The sequence below is a fragment of the Caretta caretta genome, chromosome 4 (genome assembly GCF_965140235.1).
Source record: "Caretta caretta isolate rCarCar2 chromosome 4, rCarCar1.hap1, whole genome shotgun sequence".
NCBI lineage: Eukaryota > Metazoa > Chordata > Testudines > Cheloniidae > Caretta > Caretta caretta.
Genome location: NC_134209.1, coordinates 95,380,173 through 95,396,673, shown reverse-complemented (window position 1 = coordinate 95,396,673; position 16,501 = coordinate 95,380,173). Strand labels below are relative to the sequence as shown.

The window sequence follows — 16,501 nt, the reverse complement described above, 5'->3', positions numbered from 1 at the left end:
ATACTGTGTTGCAGGTGTCTAAAACGTTACTCCTGGGGGAATTCTGCACCACTGCATGTGCATGGTATTTATATCTCTTCTCCTCTTCTCTTCCGCCCCCCCCCCCCCCCCCATTTCTTTGCTTCTCCACAGAAAATGGTGGGGAAGCAAAGGGAAGTTGTGCTGGGCTGTGTGTTGGGGATGCCTGTGGTTGTAGATTGGGGTGGCATTGCCATTCACAGATCACCATAACTAAAACGATTACTTGATTTTAATAAGGTGAATTTATAGAATCAGCATATTGACCTAGCTTAGTCATCTTACTTTAAACTGTTCTGAATATTTTGAATAAAAAACATTTAGCTCAAATGGTATGGAACATAGCAAATATTTGAATCCTGATTCAGACTTTCACAACTCTAAAATCCATTCAAGTGAAGACCGCACATAAAGATTGTCCTGTGAACTCTAATCAGTTATATTTCAGTTGTCATTTATAGTTTATTTAGTAAAAAACCCTATTTATTCCACTGCTGTTTGATAGTAATGTTACAAGTCTCAAAGCTTTAATTATTGCAGATATAGGATTACATGTTTAATGTTGGCCATCTCACCAGGAAATTTCCATTGATTACTGGATGGCTTGTAGGCAATTAAATAGAACACATTGTATCATGAATTAATTAACAGTGACCTTATTTCTTTTGATTGGCTGGGATTTCCAGCTGTATTTGGCAGTCTGCATTAACTGGCAGAGGTAAAGTTCCTCTGGCATAATTGCTTCTCTGTACTGTAAATGTTTAGTATTGAATATCTTACAGTTCATATGTTTATGTAATCACAAACTGTAATCAGTTTTTCACTACATCTTGAACTGTACAACAGAACTTTATAGTGTCTGACAATGGCTTAATGCAAAGAATTTAATTCAGGCCTAGTCTACACTTAAAAATTAGGTCAACCTAGCTATGTTGCTCAGGGCTGTGAAAAATTTTGCACCCTGAATGGTGTAGTTACGTAGACATAATTCCTGCTGTAGATTCTTGCATTCTTCTCAACCTAGCTACTACATCTTGGAGACCCGGATTAACCACATCAGTGGAAAAACCCCTTCTGTTGATGTAGAAAGCGTCTATATTACAACGCTGCAGCTGTGCCACTGTATCAGTGTAGACGTGCCCTAAGAAAACGAAAGGATTAAAAACTAGCAACATAATTTAACACCCCTGAGCACATATATGTATGTGTGTGTGTATATTTATATATAAAATCACGCACAGGAAGGCCTGGTGTGCCATGGGGAGTTTGTTATTCTGATTGAAAATAATCATAACTTGGTTTTGTGTATATAAGAAGTGTTAGTTCATTGGATGTTAACAGTAACTCTGTATTACTTTTCAATTATGTCACTTAAAACATTTGTTTTCTTTTGCCACCTTTTGGTTGGTTATCACTGCACTATTGCCAGCCCCAAGCATTCAGAAGTAATGAATTGTGCCCCATAAAATCATGAGAAAATCACAGTACTTTCGCTAAAAGAAAAGGAGTACTTGTGGCACCTTAGAGACTAACAAATTCATTTGAGCATAAGCTTTCGTGAGCTACCAATTAAGTGAGCTATAGCTAACGAAAGCTTATGCTCAAATAAATTTGTTAGTCTCTAAGGTGCCACAAGTACTCCTTTTCTTGTTGCGAATACAGACTAACAGGGCTGCTACTCTGAAACCAGTACTTTCGCTGTTAATAGCTGTCTGCTTTCATAATACTTAAGGGCTCTGTGTACAAATGCAGCTAATGATTGCACCAGACCACAAATAATTAACAAAAAGAACTTTTCTGGTTTGATGTCCCACTTTTTCACAAAACACCAGACTTTCAGCAGTGAATACTGGTGTCTTGAGCAACCAAATAGAATGCAGGGATTGAACAGGATGCATCCTGCAATCCCTTTACACGGAAATTATCCTCACCTGCCTTGTGTGGAATCTCTTGGCTGTGTTATGATAAAAAGCTTCCCCATGATTTGGAGGCTGTTTGTAGGGTCTTCAGGAAGGCACCCCGGTGGGAGATTAACATAATCTATGACCTATTATTCTTCCTAATGGCCCTTCCCAGCCAGCCATCTAGACTGATTGCATTCTGCCCAGAGGGCATTCCCCAGGTGTAAACACATTTGGAATAGATGCATAGACAATATTCCTAACTTCATATACCAAAATGATACATACATACAAATAGGATAATCATATTCAGTGAATCATAACCTTTTCAATTATATCTTATATGACCTGTCTTGCATAAAATACATCATAGTTATGCCATAATCATAATCATAATACTATGAAGAATATGGGATTCAGTGTCACAAATACCATTACCTACTTAGTTAACATTTTAATATACCTCCTTTAAAATCTACGTCATCACACTTAACAACTCTCTTTTTTTTAATGGACTAACTCTTAATTTGCTTGGCAACTAAGGAATTTCCTTCTGGTTTTGGCAGGATTGTTCCTTCATGTCTTAGTATTGTACATTGTGTATACTTTGCAGGTGTTTTGATGTTGGCCCAAACCTGAGTTCTCTTGTGATGACAGGAGACTGCCTTGCACTTGTTTCTACTGGTAGTATGGTGTTTTGAGAGTCAGTTCTGATATCTACCCATTGCTTATCGACCTGGGTTCCTTCCATATCCTGCTGATCAGATCTCACCATTCTTCACTCTAAGGGGTACTCAGGGTGGTGAGGTACCATACCACTACCTCCCGTTAGCGTGAAGTAGTCTGTGCCTGCTGTGGATAAGCTCCTTGAAACCACCAGACCCTGGCAACTCAAACACCACTTTCCAAACTTCTGGATGCCTGGCTCTCTCTGTATAGGTATCAATAGGCACACATCAATCCCCAAATACTTGGAGCATTCCCTGTAGTGTCTAACCCTTGTTCCACTGAATACTCACAGGATTACTAGCTGCGCTGTGCCCTAAGGAACAGAACACACCAGCTTGCAAGGTGTGTTTCAGGACCCCCATAGCAATTAAACTTATTCTTGTTTTAACTACAAATATATCAAGTGATAGTGAATAAAAATATCGGAACCAAACAAATAAAACAAGTTTAGTCTCCAGAAGGCCTGTCATGATTTTAACTAACAGGTTAACGTCCTGTCTAGAGAAGTTTTATCTCACCCAAAGTTCTCTTCATCATCTTCAACCAGCATTGAGACCCCTTTCTCATGAAGCAAAATCGCAGTCCTTTTGCATCCTCAGTGAAAGGTGCCTAGGTGTTTTCTCTGACCTCCAAATATAGTCAAGCGAACCTCTGAAGTGCACCCATCAGATAGGGTTCCCTCATTCCACTGCTCCTTTTCTCTTTCTGTTAGATGTTTTTCCCTCTGAAGTTCTCAAAATCCTTAATTTATATTCAGTTCAGACTGGTGATAGGTGAACCATTGTGAATGATAATACTCAATTTACATATAATCAGGTAGATGAATAAACATCTTTTGTCTGACAGAAAACCTGTTTCTCACCTTTACTTGTGCCTTATACATTGGTACAGACTCTAAGAACATATTTTCTGTGTGTGTGTGTGTATACACACACGCGCTCGCACACTGAAAATATGTTACAGGTTATATGTTATATCAGGTTATATATATATAGGTTATATAGATATATTTTTTATATATATATATATATATACACACACACATACACACACACAAACTCCTTACATAGTATCTGAACATACACCTCACAGTGATACTAATAACCACTGTGACCCTGGCTTTCATTTGAGACCTCACATGACATTATTTGAACCAGAATGTACACAACAGAATCAGGATATTCCTGTAACCCCTTTGACAGTTGGCAGTTGGAGGGTTCTTGGCACACATCCACATCAAGCATTGTACCAGCTACTATTAAGGCCTTCCATGGGAGTGTTTTTCCTTTTCAAAAATGGCTTGTCATATTTTCTTTGCTTTTTGCAGATTTCTTTAATACAGTCTTAGCAATGTTAACTGCTGATATGGTGTGTCTGAAGTGACACAGTTTAGGATGCCATGCCCACTGAATTCCTTCACTGCTGTGTACATGATAGGCACTGCAATAGAGTCTGACAGTTCATCTAGTTCCCAACAGCAGTCTACAATAATGAGGTAGTTTTTGTAGTTCATGGTGAAAAAGTCCATTCCTAATTTGCTTCAAGATCTGTTGGGGATGCTGTGTATTTTCATTGTCTCTTTTTGCTGCGTGGCCTGCATTGCCCCACATGTATCAAAACAGCTCACCAGGTCTCTGAAATCCTTGGCCATTATATAGCATTTCTGGGTTTCTGGATTCAGACTTCTGTCCAGAATGGCTCTGATGTTTTCTTGAAAGAGTTTCTGTTCTCTGTGATCTATGTATTAGGATTCGACTGCCTTTATATAGGAAACTGTCTTGGATGCTCATCTGATCTCAATAGTTCCAGTATTTTTGAGAAGAAGATGGTAGTTCTCCTCCGGTGTTTGGCCATCCTGACAGAACGATGGTCATGAGCACTTGTAAACCTTTGTCTTGTGTAGTTTGGTTTCTTCACAGGCTCTGTCCATCTCCTGCCTTGAAACTGAGACAGAAAGCATCAACCAAGTCAGTTATGTCTTTCTGTGTTTCTGTTAGATTGAGTATCTCATTCTTGTTCAGTGGCCATAATTTCATGCTGCAAGGCTGCTCTAGATAAGAACTCGGTTTTGCACATCTTAGTCCCTTTCTTGTAGTATACATTAAGCTGTAGGGTTCTGTAGACTTTCAGAAGTATGTGCTGAAGCTATTTTGGGATCACAAGCAGTAGCTTTTTTAAAATGCTGTCTAGTGATTTATGGTCATTTTCTACTCCATGATATCCCAACTTTGAACATACTGGTTGAAATGTTCATGTGCAAACTATTGCAAGACAATCCTTTTCCATTTGAGCTTGTCTTTATTCCATTGGTGATAGTAATCTTGATGCAAAAGTGTCACTTTTGTCAGTTTTGTAGGAGTGATGCACCGTCTCATGGCATCACATTGTCTGGTTGTCTCTTTGTTCACATAGTGGTATTTCAGGATGGGATAGTCAGTCTCTAACTCCTTGACACATGTGATGGCTGCATCATGTTGAAGTAACCATGTCCAGGCTGCATCTTTGTCCAGTAGTCACCACAGGAGTTCACACACATCTGAGATACTTGGAAGAAATTTTGTCAGATAGCTTACAAATCCTAATAATCTCTGAACTGATTATATCTTCATCTGCTGAATCAGGGGGCCAAGTTGTAGCCCTTGGGAGGTCAGCAAGTGACCCATGTCTGGTGCTGCAGTGCCATCTTATTTTTATTTCATTTTAGGTTTATTTGCCTGGCTTTTTCTAGTAGACCGATGAGGTTATGCTTATGTTTATGATCTGCCACTGCCTCTGCCATGTGTCCCAGCATCCATATACCAGAATATCATCAGATACCACTCTGATCCCTGCTAGTCCTGTTAGTATGTCTTGCTGGCAATGTTGATATTCTTTTGCTTCAGGTTTGATCCCAAATGGCATTCTCAAACATCTGTTTCTTTCCCTTCCTTCTTTTTCCCACTCCTTTATTCACTTTCCCATTCCTCCCCTCCCTCTAACCTTAACTTAAAACTAAAACCAACAATAGTAATAAAACATATAATAAACACAGCTTTGCCAGTTCTTCACCATGTGTTTGCTAACATGTTATAGCCTCATCCTCCACCCTTGAATTCAGTGGGACTACTCATTTTTTACAAGTGTTTGCAGAATCAGGGTTTTATGATGCCCATGTTAGGGGAAGGATGTAGTAAATAGCCAATTACAGAATGAAAGAGAAAACAGTCAAAACCAAATAGAAATGAAGTGAGAAAATGTACAAAGAAATATGTGTGTGCTTGGCTATGTTTTATGTCTCTGTTCTCTCTAGCATTAAGCAGCTTGACAGATATGGTCAGCTGATACTTACAAATTCTACTGCAGCAGACTCTGGTGAATATAGTTGCTGGCTTCTTCTGTGTAATGGCTATAGCTGCAAGAAGGATGAGTCTAAAACTGGCTCAACGTACATCTTTTTCACAGGTAATGGATTCATTTGGTTTATAAACTGAAATGCCTGGGTTATCTGTCCACAAGGCAGGATTAGCATATTCATTTCCATTTTCCTATCCATATCCATTTCATGATCTGTATCCAGACGTTGTTCCCTAGTGGATACCAAGGGATACATTACTGGTGGAGTGAGCAGGAAATTAAGCAAATAATTAACAATAATGTGATTTGTGTGTCTACTTCCCTGTGCTTTACTCTAAATATATATCCAAAACCATGTCTAGGGAAGCAGAAAGTGCATCGTTTGCAAAAATCAGATACAATATTCTAATTTTGGAATCTGCAATAAAACTTTAACAATGCAGGAGTCCATCCCTCTTGTTTTATTTCCTTCTGAAAAAACTTTTGCGGGAGAAAATAAAGTAACATGTTACGACGCATCTTTTCATGACATTCTAATGCGAATATGCATTTCCCCTATGCATATTACATTCCTAGGGTGGAATCCTGGCCCCATTGAAGTCAAGATTTCACACAAGTTTTTTGCATCTCACACATTAGCCTTACAAGATGAGCCACTACTGTAAATATACGTACTAGCCCACAAAGCTTGAAGTTAACCGCTGCCCTCGTACTTAGATATTAATGGTTGTTTTTAGGGCTGTTGATTAATCACAGTTAACTCATGCGATTAACTCAAAAACTAATTGTGATTAATCAGAGTTTTACTGGCAATAGAATACCAGTAGAAATGTATTAAATATTTTGGATGTTTTTCTGCATTTTCATATATATTGTACTCTGTGTTGTAACTGAAATCAAAGTATATATTTTTGATTACAAATATTTGCACTGTAAAAATGATAAAAGAAATAGTATTTTCCAATTCACCTCATACTAGTACTGCAATCTTTGTCGTGAAAGTGTAAGTTACAAATGTAAATTTTTTTTTGTTACATAACTGCACTCAAAACCAAAACAGTGTAAAATTTCAGAGCCCATAAGTTCACTCAGTCCTTCTTCTTGTTCAGGCAATTGCTAAGACAAACAAATTTGTTTACATTTACAGGAGATAATGCTGCCCTCTTCTTATTTAAAATGTCACCAGAAAGTGAGAACAGGCATTTGCATTGCACTTTTGTAGCTGGTATTGCAAGGCGTTTACGTGCCAGATATGCTAAAAATTCATATGCCTCTTTATGCTTTGGCCTCCATTCCAGAGGACATGCTTCCATGCTGATGACACTCGTTTAAAAAAAAATGCATTAATTAAATTTGTGACTGAACTCCTTGGGGAGAATTGTATGTCCCTTCTCTGTTTTACCTGCATTCTGCCATATAGTTCATGTTATAGCAGTCTCAGATGATGACCCAGCACATGTTCATTTTAAGAACACTTTCACTGCAGATTTGACAAAACACAAAGAAGGTACCAATGTGAGATTTCTAAAGATAGCTACAGCACTCGACCCAAGGTTTAAGAATCTGAAGTGCCGTCCAAAATCGGATAGTGACGAGGTGTGGAGCATGCTTTCAGAAGTCTTAAAAGAGCAGTACTCCAATGCAGAAACTACAGAACCTGAACCACCAAAAAAGAAAATCAACCTTCTGCTGGTGGCATCTGACTCAGATAATGAAAATGAACATGCATCGGTCCGCACTGCTTTGGATTGTTATCAAGCAGAACCTGTCATCAGCATGGCTCCTCGAGTGGTGGTTGAAGCATGAAGGGACATATGAATCTTAAGTGCATCTGACATGTAAATATCTTCCAGCGTCAGCTACAACAGTGCCATGAGAATGCCTGTTGTAATAAATTAAAGGGGTGGGGGGATAGCCCCTGTTTATGAACACCCAGCCAGCCAGTTAGCTGTAAAATCCCTCTTGGTGTCTATTCTTTGCTTGCTTTACCTGTAAAGGGTTAACAAGCCTACAGGTAAAAGAAAAGGAGTGGGTATCTGACCAAGAAAAAACAGCCAAATGCCATTCAGTGGACTGAGAAGTGTCAGACAGCCTTTAACCAGCTTAAGATGGCCCTTACGTCTGACCCTGTACTGAGGGCCCCTAACTTTGACCAACCATTTGTCGTAACCACAGATGCGTCCGTGCGTGGTGTAGGAGCAGTTTTAATGCAGGAAGGACCAGATCAGCAATTCCATCCTGTCATGTTTCGCAGCAAAAAACTTTCTGGGAGGGAAAGCCACTGGTCAGTCTCTGAAAAAGAATGTTACACCATTGTGTATGCTCTGGAGAAGCTACGTTCATACGTTTGGGGACGGTGGTTCTACCTGCAGACTGACCATGCTGAAGTGGCTTCACACAGTGAAAGAGACAAAGGCCTGGTCTACACTGGGGGCCAGGGGGATCTATCTAAGATATGCAACTTCAGCTACGAGAATAGCATAGCTGAAATCGACGTATCTTAGATCGACTTAGAATCACTTACTTCGTGTCCTCGCGGCGCAGGATCGACGGCCGCCGCTCCTCTGTCGACTCTGCTTCCGCCTCTCACCCTGGTGGAGTTCCGGAGTTGACAGCAGAGCGATCGGGGATAGATTTATCGCGTCAACACTAGACACGATAAATCGATCCCTGATAGATGGATCACTACCCGCCGATTCGGCAGGTAGTGTAGACGTGGCCTAACAAAAAACTTATTTGATGGAGTTTAGCTCTCCAAGGCTTCAATTTTAAAATACAGTACATTTCAGGAGTCTCTAACGAAGTGGCTGATGCACTCTCCCAGAAAGGTTTCCCAGAAATCAGCCGGGTAAAAATGTCTCTGCAATCTAAGTCAGTGTAGGCCTTGAAATGTAAAAAGTACTGTTTAGTTCTTCATGTAATTATTAGTAAAATTAGAGGTGCATGAATCTTATTAACTCTGTTTCCTAGACCTCCAGGAAGAAATCCCAGCTGATGTGGACCCGATCTGAACCAGGCTGGCCAGCACTGTCTGTAATTTGGGGGGCATTTGATAAATGAAGGGGGGGCAGTTTATGAACACCCAGCCAGCCAGTTAGCTGTAAAATCTCTCTTGGTGTCTGTTTTCTCCTTGCTTTACCGATAAAGGGTTAACAAGCCCACAGGTAAAAGAAAAGGAGTGGGCACCTGATCGAAAGAGCCAATGGGAAGGCTAGAACTTTTAAATTTGGGAAAGAAACTTTCCCTTTGTCTGTTGTTCTCTGGAGACGGAGACATGGAGCAGCAATGCTATGTAAGGCTTGAACCACGTGTGAACATTCATCTTCCATACCTAGAAGAAATTATTTGGATAGGGAATGTTTAGACAGACACAATCAGGTTTATTTTTTATTTTGGCTTCTGGATTCCCTCTGTGCTAACCCCAGATGCTTTTGTTTGCTTATAACCTTTAAGCTGAACCCCCAAGAAAGCTATTTTGGGTGCTTGATACTTGGAATTGCTCTTTTAAAATCTAGCAAAAGCCCAAGTTCCAGATGTATTTTCTTTCTTTTTGTTTTTAATAAAATTTGCCTTTTTTTAAGAACAGGATTGGATTTTTGGTGTCCTAAGAGGTCTGTGCATATGCTTTTTAATTAGCTGGTGGCAACAACTAATTTCCTTTGTTTTCTTTCTCATCTCTTCCCCGGAGGGGGGTGAAAGGGCTTGAGGGTAACCCACAGAGAGGAATTCCCCTAGTGCTCCTTCCTGGGTCCAAGGATTTTTTTTTTTTTTTTGCATTTGGGTGGTGGCAGCGTTTACCAAGCCAAGGTCAGAGAAAAGCTGTAACCTTGGGAGTTTAATACAAGCCTGGCGTGGCACATATTAATTTTTAGAATCCTTGCAGGCCCTCACCTTCTGCACTAGAGGTGACAGAATGGGGATTCAGCCTTGACACCTGTTCTCACTTTCAGGTGACATTGCAAACAAGAAGCAGGCAGCATTATCTCCTGCAAATATAAACAAACTTGTTTGTCTGAGTGATTGGCTGAACAAGAAGTAGGACTGAGTGGGTTTGCACGCTCTAAAATTTTACAGAGTTTTATTTTTGAATGCAGTTTTTTTTTACCCAGCGCTACATTTGTAAGTTCAACTTTCATGATAAAGAGATTGCACTACAGTACTTGTATTAGGTGAATTGAAAAATACTATTTCTTTTGTTTTTTTACAGTGCAAATACGTGTAATTAAAATAAATATAAAGTGAGCGCTGTACACTTTTTGTATTCTGTGTTGTAATTGAAATCAATATATTTGAAAATGTAGAAAACACCCCAAAATATTTAAATAAGTGATATTCTATTATAGTTTAACAGTGCAATTAATCGAGATTATTTTTTTTAATCTCTTGACAGCCGTAGTTTTTATGCAAGTCAAATAACAGTCTAGTATTATTACCTAGTACACTGTTAGTGATTAATGCAAATGGTTAATTTATTATCCTAATGGGAAACATTAGGAATGATAAAAACAAACTTTGCAGCCTGATTAGAGCTAAACCAGTTTTAGCTGACAAATGCTTCAGTGTTATAGCATAAGATGACTAAGATAAGATTGTTTGTAATAAGGTTCAGAAATAAGTTGGAGCCATGGGATTGTATGGAAGCCATTTATCTAAACAACCTTGGAACACTGACTTCTCTTTCTTTTCAAAAGGTTGGAATAATCAGATAAGCCACCTTACAACATAGTGTTCAGGGTGGAAATTTTAAGGAGTTTAAGAATTGCATTTATAAGCAATATGTCAACATATTAGAATACTGCTTGTTTTTGATGACTTAACAGCACTAAAATGTTTGAATTGTTTAGTTACATAGAGTCTAAAAACAATTAAGTATTTCAAAGTCTGTATCTACAATCTTAGGTATTTCCAAGGAACCTTCCTGCTGGTACCCAAGCACAATACAAAATAAAATGCTGTCAGAGGCCATAATAAAACTCCTGGTGTTTTTCTACTTTCCCCTTTGAAAAAGGGTGGATGAATTTAAGTAGAGCCAGATAACTCATTAGGACTTTTTTGTGTAATTCTGCATAGTTTCAAAAGCTGATCCCAAAATTGTTGATGGCCTTTTTTTCTTTTTTTAAAAGATACAATCCCTCCCCCCATTTTATGAAACAGGCAAAGAAGGCTACATTCCTTTTTTTTCTAAATGTAGTGATTAAAGCCAAACTGCATATTAGTTTGTCCAAGTCAGACATGTTTTTACTTTTTTAAAAAAACAAGTCCATGGTGACAGATTTAATTAATTGTAAAGTATGTTAAAATGATTGTTGCCAGATATTTTGGACACAGAAATAAATGTCTGCTAATGCAAAATCTGAACTTAATTATTAGTAAATTTCTCCTCCCTTATGTTCATTTTTTATATATTAGAAGACCATTTACATTTAAATTTTTTCTGATATGAATAGCTAAATATTATATTGCATTACTTTCTTATATAGATAAAGGGGAGCTCTTTGTACCTACTTCCAGTTATTTCGAGATTGTCTACCTGAACCCAGATAAACCAGCAGTAATCCCTTGCAGAGTGACCATCCCATCAGCAAAAGTAACTCTGCACAGGGAGTTTCCAGCAGAAGAAATCAAAACAGATGGAACTAACATTATCTATGATGTGAAGAAGGGTTTTATCTATCAGCACCCCACCTCTGACCATATAGGAGTGGTCTATTGTAGAGCAGAATCACAGGGAGCACCTCAGATTTCCATCAAGTATCAATTACTGTATGTGGAAGGTAAGATGAATGATTACCATAGATTTACATTCAAGCCCACTTCTCTTGCTGGAGTTGCTTATAGGGCAACATTTCAAATGTGAATTTGAAAAAAACCCGAAACCCTAATTTTAATTATGGAATTTTGCAAATTGTCTGATTTTTTTTAAAATAAAAATGTACTTTTCAAATTAAATCTGTTTGTAGAACATCTTGCCAGAATTTATGCTAATATAGGAAAGCATAAGGCTTATATTATTAAGTTAAAAACTAGGTGCACACTTGTAAACCATTTTATTGTGGCAGGATAGGAACCTGTGGTGCATAATAAATTCCAGCAGCAACTGGAGCTAAAGAGGATAATAGAGAATGTGGAAGAGCCAAGATAAATCAAAGCAAAACTTGTTAACATTTTTATTGATTTGGGACATTTATTTCCTGCCTCCCACCCACACCTTTCATTCAGTTCCTAGTGGTCCACCATCAACAACAATTGTGGCATCATCCAACAAAGCAGAAGGTGGTGACAACGTTAATGTTCTCTGTATAGTCCTTGGGGGACCAGACGTAGAAGTAGAATTCAGTTGGAAGTACCCAGGGGAAGAGGTAAGACACACAATTCTAACTTGGAAGTGCATTTTTTTTTCTTAATAAGAGTAAACTCTCATAATACAACATTTTAAATACCAGTCAGTGTTTTCTAACTGGGGAAGGCAAGGTGGATCAGAGTGCATTGCTCAGCTCTAGGCACCAGCAAAGCAAGCACGTGCTCGGGGCGGCGTCATTCCAGCCATCTTTTTTGGCTTGGGAAGTTACGTTCTCGGAGCTTGGGCGGCAAAAAACCTAGAGCCGGCCCTGGTAGTAAGGTCATATTAGGAGGAAGCAACATACAATCTCGTTGATTTTCAGCCCATTTTCCTCAGTGAGGGCCCAGAGTTAGTTGTAGAAATGCGCTCTAACCTTAGAGCTGTATCTGGGATGGTAAAATCAAGCTGGTGAGGTATGATGGGAAACAGTGAACGCTTACCTGGTCACCAACTTCTCACAAACAAGAAGTGATTTGTCCCTTGCTTAAGAAATTCTCTTGATGATGGCAGTCATCATTCTCCTTTGGGGAAAAATTATGATATGGTGAAGCATAGTTGCATCGAGAATTTTTTGCTGTTCTTTGTATGTTGCATTGGATCATATCAAAAGCTTCTATGAGGAGCTACCACTGAAGAGCCATTTGGAAACTTTTGTGCTGTTGGTGGTGGTCGTGGTGGTTCTCACGTGGAGCCTATTACATGTTTGTGCCATTTACTGCGAGGTTCAATTCAACAAACTCACTTTGATCTCCGTAGTCCTAGCATTGGAGGATATTTATGTTATCAGTAAGTACTCTTCTCCTTCTGTACCACGCTGACAGTTGACAATAGCTTTACACTTGCAAACCTGCCCTTGGTTTGAACTTCAGGTGGCAGGATGTTGTGGCAGTAATTTCCTCCTCTGGTCTCATCACCCTGGCCATGAGGTCCAAGAGTTAAACACAGTTGGTACATAAGTGTAAACGATACTGATGCCTCTCTGGCACGATCAGTATGTGATGAATTTAAGCTTCTATAGGGAAAAATAAAAGTTCTCCAAAGAAAACATCCTAAATATAAGCAGCTACAGTGCTAGGCATAGTTTGCAGATTGACAAATACATGAATTTATCACTCTTGCTGTATATGGACAGTCGTGGTCAGCATGCATCCATCCATCTACTGCAACAAACAGTTTTGCTTACAGCGGTTATACTGGAACTGGAAGGGAACGATCCTGTTGTCAGTTTTCTGCCCAAGAAGAATGAATGTTATGGATGTGTCTCAGTAGCTCTGTGATTTATGTTGCATTGAGGTTTACACTTCTAGCAAGGTTAACAATGTATCATATTGTCTTAGTCAAATATTTAGTTACTTTTGGCAAAGGAACTATTTTAAGTGCAACCTTTTTGAATTGTTTTCCTTGAATTCTTTCTTTCTTTCTTCTTTTGAGAACCACAGTCCCTACAACCTCCAGTGTTTTCAGGGCTAGGGCAGTTTAACAGTGTTCTTCCCATTATTTGATATTCACTGTGTTTTCTATAAGAAAAAGCCACCAGAACTGTTGAGTTCCATCAGATCTCTCCTCCTACCGGCCTGCCCAGTTTCTGCAAAGCACAGAGTCTATTAAGAGACAGGGCATATTGGACTCAGATCAGGGGAGTTGAGAGAGGTTGTGAGGGCACAGAAAAGAAGTGGGGCTCAGCCCTGCTTCTCAGAGTCCTCATTTCTTCCACCTTCTCACAACTCTATGACTGCTGCCTCATGCATCTTTTATAAATAGGTACTGATCAATATTGAACTTTGTTGAATGGAGAGAAAGGGCAGAATGTGGAGGAGCAGGTGAGTGGGTGGAAGATGTGAAGGAATGGGGCTGGCTGGGGAAGGATACTGAGAGGATACTATCGACATCATTAGCTGTCCAGGCTGAGAAATAGCTAATAAAATAACTGGAAAATTCTTCCAAACTAAAACTTGATTGGATTTGAGTTAAGGTTGCTCTAGTACAAATCTGACAACTGAGGCATGTGAATGATAGCTGGCTTATCTGGTGTTTTCCTTGAATTTTTTGTAATTGTATTTGTGGAATTTGCACTTGGGCAACCTTAAGTGCTCATCAACTCTTAAAACTTCTATCCGTTTATATTTCTCAGGGATGTAATATTTTTGCTGACAAGTAAGTAGGAGGTAGTTAATGAAGAGACTCTCAAGTAGGCTTGATTTCTACATTGATTTCACCATACATACACAAAGCGACAAAAATATTTCCATCAATAATAATTAAAATTTCCAGATAGGAAAAGTAAGAAATGCTGAGAACTTCTTAAGGTTTGATTTAACAATATTTACTTTGTATATTTTGACATGTGATATTGACAGTTTGCTTGTTAACAGTTATAGAGCTTTTTAACTCTTTGAATCTCAACACCTACTGTTATTAAATGTTTGAGATCCCCTCATTATCTGACTCCATAAATTCCCACAACTGTGAAAATTTAAAATCAATAACAACTAAAAAAAAGGCTTAAAAATAAACATCGCTACTATCTGCTGAAATTATTAAAAAATTAAATTCTGCCAACCCTACTTACAGTATTTTCTAGCTGAGATTATTCATTTTGCAATGTTATTGCTGATGTAAGAATCTGCCAGTTAGCAGTTATCAGGTGTCATGCTCTTAACTAATAATTGATGACTGGCTTGATTGACTTGTTGAGAGTAGCCTGGGTAACTGACTAGACAACTTCTTAGACACTAGACAGACTAGACAGCTTCTTAGACACTGGCTCCTCTTTCCTGTGCATAAGTGTAGATTGGACTCTCTTTGGCTAATGTACTGGTCTTTGCACACCATGACAGTTGGCTTTTAGCAGTTTTTCTCCTATTAAACTAATCTGAAGGTGAATATGATGTCCTGAGGTCCTGTATAAATAATCTTGGCATTTGTAAATGGCTACTAAATTAACACTAGAAAGAGACACTGTCTATTCTTAATCTATATGTGATACAACTTACTTTCCTTCCAAAGGTGCCTCACTCTTATGGAAGAGAGAGCATACACTTTAAATATGTTTGGGTTTCATTTTCTTTACTTTTTGGCGTAAACATACTGCAGAGCTTGAAGATATTTTCATTTCCTACCAGGTTCGTCCTGGTTGCTATTGTAGCACAAGCCAACATGGTTAAAGTTTTGTTTCCAGCATTGTGGATGCAAACAGAAAAAGCTATTGCTGTCTAGACATTTACATTGTAATCCGACAGCAGGATATCGCTGCATTTAACCCCCCCCCCCCCCCATAATTTGCTACCAGAGACTTGTGTTTTCAGTTCTTTACATCAAATTTTTCACATAAACATTTGGGTCAATTTCTGCCATGTCTCTAACCTCATTGGACGGTGGGGGTTGAGGTGAGTGTCGGGACACTGGCCTACAGAAAATGTCCTTTAACATTTTGATTTTTCAAGATAGAATTTTTCCCATGAAATCAACCAAATGGCTTTCCAACTCTTACATGGGAACAGGCAGCTATCTGAACATCCTTGCTTGCATTTTAGCTTGAATATTTCAGAAACAGCTTGATGGAGGGCAACACAATAACTCTTTTGGATGGTATAATACTGTGCTGTCTAGAAAGTTGTTGATGAATACGGTGTCAGCTGTAAAATTAACAAAAGGGTCCTCTCTACACTACAGAAATGGTGGCAGTCCAACTATAATGTAACAGTTTTATCCTGTGTGGATAAAAAAAAATCCACAGCCACATTAGGGAACCAAGCTTTCACCCTAGTAGATACCAAGTCTAAAACATGATTCTCTAAGATAGGTATCGTATCTGTTCACACAGGCATGGGAAAAGCATTAACGTAAGTGGGCCACAACCATAATCTGACTGATATAAACGTGGCTGTTTTTGTAGTTTAGATAGGGCCACAGTTGTAAATGTACTGGATCAGCCAAATAGTCCAAACCTGCATACCTGGGAATTTCAGAATGAAAGTCTTCCTATCCTTATCTAGCACAAGAGGGTACAGATGGCTGTGTTAACACTTAAAATGAAGGCATGAATGCAGAGGGAGAACGTGCAGTTTGGTTGTGGCTTCAAGAGGGGACAAGAGTAAACTCAAAGTGAATTTAAAACAGGGATTTCTAAATGGAAAAGCTAAAATGAATACAACGGTAGTGATCAACCTTGCCTGTAGCT

At 38.8% G+C, this 16,501-nt stretch overlaps 1 protein-coding gene across 1 annotated transcript in view; it reads left to right on the top strand.

Annotated features, from left to right (window-relative positions):
* Window positions 1-16,501, top strand: part of PDGFRL (platelet derived growth factor receptor like) — a 47,487-nt gene that overhangs the window by 30,036 nt on the left and 950 nt on the right. The window contains exons 3-5 of the mRNA XM_048848162.2: window positions 5,938-6,089; window positions 11,462-11,755; window positions 12,201-12,340. Coding sequence (XP_048704119.1) covers window positions 5,938-6,089; window positions 11,462-11,755; window positions 12,201-12,340 — 586 coding nt within the window. The remainder of the gene's footprint in view (window positions 1-5,937; window positions 6,090-11,461; window positions 11,756-12,200; window positions 12,341-16,501) is intronic.